Source organism: Corticium candelabrum, chromosome 2 (assembly GCF_963422355.1).
Source record: "Corticium candelabrum chromosome 2, ooCorCand1.1, whole genome shotgun sequence".
Classification (NCBI taxonomy): Eukaryota; Metazoa; Porifera; class Homoscleromorpha; order Homosclerophorida; family Plakinidae; genus Corticium; species Corticium candelabrum.
In genome coordinates this window covers 4,632,421-4,635,632 of record NC_085086.1, presented here as the reverse complement: position 1 = coordinate 4,635,632, position 3,212 = coordinate 4,632,421, and the positions used below count along the sequence as shown (strand labels likewise).

Below are 3,212 nucleotides of genomic sequence, written 5' to 3'. Positions count from 1 at the left end.
GATAGACTGGGCAATGCACCCTTCTTCTCTACCCTAGATTTGGAATCGGTATATCATCAGATGGCTATTAGAGATAAATATACAGGACTGACAGCATTTGTGGTTCCGTGGGGACATTATCAATGAAAAGGGGTTTCCCATTTGGTCTGTCGGGAGCCCCATCAACATTCCAACGGATGATGACAGTAATTTTCGGTGATAGTCAGTACAAGAAAGACTTATACCACCTGGATGATATCTTGATATGGGGTCGGAATTGGGAGGAACACATGAGTCGTTTCCGAGTTGTTCTAGAGAAGATTAAGATAGCACGAGTGATACTCTCTCCAAGAAAGTGATTTTTGGAGCTAGACGTATTGAATACTTGGCATATGTAATAGAAGCAGAACAGGTAAAAAGTAAAGAAGAACAGGTAGAACAAATTTTGAAGCTGAAAATACCAACAACGGTAATGGAGTTGAGAGAAGCTCTTGGAGCATTTGCATATGTGCAGAGATGGATTCCGGGGAAGGCAGAAATAGCGAAACCCTTGTATAGAGCTTTAGGGAAGAATGGAAGACAGTAGTTTGTTTGAACAGAAGAAATGAATGAAGCATTCACGATGTTGAAAGATAGAGCAGCAAACTCGATAGCTTTGAATATTCCAGACTTTTCTAAGAAGTTTGTTTTAGTCACAGATGCTAGTAATGAAGCGAGTGGAGCAATGTTGGCAAACAGAGAAGGTAATCAAATGATCGGTCAACTGAAACCAATAGCTTTCTTTCATCATACACTTACTTCCGAAGAGAGACGGTATAGCACAACAGATAAAGAACTCTTGGCGGTGGTCTTGGCAATTAAGAAGTTTAGAGTATATTTCTGTAAGCCATTTGATTTGATTAGATTACAGATCATAAAGCATTACTGTGGTTACAAAGATTGGACATGGCAGATGAACGAGGACGACGCGGACAATAGTTAAAATTATTACAGCAATATGATTTCAAGATTATACACAAGGCAGTTCGAAGCCAGGAAATGACTATGGCAGATTATTTATCTCGAATGCCAGTTGATGGTTGTTTAGTTGCAGTTTAACAATAAGGGTCTGATGTGGGTGGGGGGAGGATATGGCAGTGTTGTTTGACTTGTACACTATCCGACAAGAGCAATCTAAGGAGTCAGAAATAAATCAAGTTATCAAAGCAATCCAGAAGAATAACACAATGGATAAGGTAGAGCACAATAGTGATTTGAAGTGAGCTTATTTCAAGGGACGATTACAGTTGAGTGTCTATGAGATATTGAGATTTGTGAATTTCCGTAGTCTAGCAACACGAAATCACCCCTTGGGTGTTAAACAGGAGTTCTTTGTTGTACTACCAAAATATTTGAGAAGACGCTTATTGTTCCTAGTACACGATTCGCCCTTGTCAGGTCATATGAGACAAGCGAGAACATGGGAGAGAGCTCGTAGAGCAGCTTGGTGGACTGGTATGAAGAAGGATATGATGACATATGTACAAGTATGTGATAAGTGTCAGTTGCATAAGCGAAAGAAATTCCCTGGTAAAGCCCCATTACGGAATACCGATATTCCAGGACGCCCTTTGGACAAGGTTCAAATAGACTTCTGCGGCCCTTTTCACAAGTCAATTCCAGATAAAATGGAGTACATATTGGCTATCCAAGACGCATTCAGCAGATACTGTATTTTGATACCTGCAAGAGATTGTAAAGCGGAGACTGCTGCACAAGTTTTTCAAAAGAGGTGGGTTTGCCAGTTTGGAATTCCTCTCATGGTACAATCGGATAGAAGTACACATTTACGGGTTTGATTTTCCAAGAGACTAGTAAAGCTTTAGGGATTAAACACACATTGAGTTCAGCAAATCACCCACAATCTCAGGGCCAGGTTGAGCGACAGAATCAGTTGGTGAATAATATTCGTTGTGTAATAGAGGAGGAGCCATATTCTTGGCCTAGAGCAGTAGGGGTAGTGCAGTTTGCACATAATACCGCAGTGAATGCTACCACTGGATATAATCCTCATGATTTATTGATTGGTCAGGCATACAGACATCACGACGTCCAGAGACACTGTTAGCTAGACAGCTACACTGTCAGGAAGATTGTCAGACGAGGATTGGGAAAATGACGAGACACAAAAAGAAATGGCTAGGAGGCGAGTGGTAAATACGATTCAGAAAATGGACAAAATACTTGGAAGTGTAAGAAGGCGGATTGCACAGTGTCAAGAAAATCGAAAGGTACGAGCTTTACGACGAAGTGTTCCATATGAAGTGGGACAAGGGGTACGAAGAAAGTTGTCACCAGCTGAAAGGAGATTAGGGAAACTTTCACCATACAAGAGAACTAGATATGTGATTATCGAAAAACAAGGAGACACATATTGGTGTCGTGAAATTGAAGGGACAAACCCACGAACCATTCAAAAGCATCTAGCTCAGGAAGGAACATTATCGTGGGAGAGGAACATCATTGATCAGAGAAGGATGGACAGTGAATTGAATACAGAAGATGGCTATTGTGGACTGGTATCACAAGAACAGAGAGAGCAGCCTGAAGAATATAGAAGACGGTAACCAATGACAAAGATGCTTTGGTGAGACATCTCACACCAGACCCATACGGTAACAGATATGAAGAGGTCGAATATCGGTACACAAATGAGGATGACGAAGATGTTTAATGGGACGGTAAACCTAATTTTGTAAGGAAAAGAGTGTCATGAGTAGTGTTGCGCATGCGCGTAGGATGAATATATAAGTTGGGTTTTCTAAATACAGATTCAGTCTTGAGTTGTGTTACCAATCGAATCCTACTTTAATCATCACAGTACTGTCTTCACTGGGATTTGAACCCCCAAACCATGACGTGGTAGTCATTGGTCGTTAACCACTGAAACACGGCAGTGACTTTTAATTGTGTCGTTATGCCCCTCCATAATGGCAAAGTGGGGTCTTTACCCCCATCTGGGCGCCCACCAACCCGGTAGGTGAGCCCAGCAGGGTACATGTTTCTGGGTAGTCCACACGGCGATCAATGACTAGCCAATTTGATATAGATTTCAGGCATTACAGTGATCGCGAACATCGCGACAACACGCATGCCAGAAAAGCACTGAACGTCATCGACAACGGACCGTTCGCCAGACAACAGAAACTCTTCAGCGACTAAAACGAGTCATAGTCTCACGGATAAAGCTAGAG

General features: G+C 41.9%; 1 protein-coding gene across 1 annotated transcript; it reads left to right on the top strand.

Moving 5' to 3' along the window:
- Positions 1-1,109: 1,109 nt before the first annotated feature.
- LOC134176332 (uncharacterized) lies at positions 1,110-2,692 on the top strand. Its single transcript, XM_062643003.1, has 5 exons — positions 1,110-1,237; positions 1,307-1,797; positions 1,869-2,045; positions 2,107-2,581; positions 2,641-2,692. The coding sequence occupies exons 1-5, from the start codon at positions 1,110-1,112 to the stop codon at positions 2,690-2,692; spliced, it is 1,323 nt and encodes a 440-aa protein (XP_062498987.1).
- The last annotated feature ends 520 nt before the right edge of the window (positions 2,693-3,212 follow it).

What these genes read in the sequence shown, in the direction of transcription:
- LOC134176332 (XM_062643003.1), top strand. Translation starts at nt 1,110, where the DNA reads ATGGCAGTGTTGTTTGACTTGTACACTATCCGACAAGAGCAATCTAAG. An exon ending in GAGCACAATAGTGATTTGAA is followed by an intron (nt 1,238 to 1,306) that starts GTGAGCTTATTT and finishes GAATTTCCGTAG; the next exon opens with TCTAGCAACACGAAATCACC. An exon ending in CCTGAAGAATATAGAAGACG is followed by an intron (nt 2,582 to 2,640) that starts GTAACCAATGAC and finishes ATACGGTAACAG; the next exon opens with ATATGAAGAGGTCGAATATC.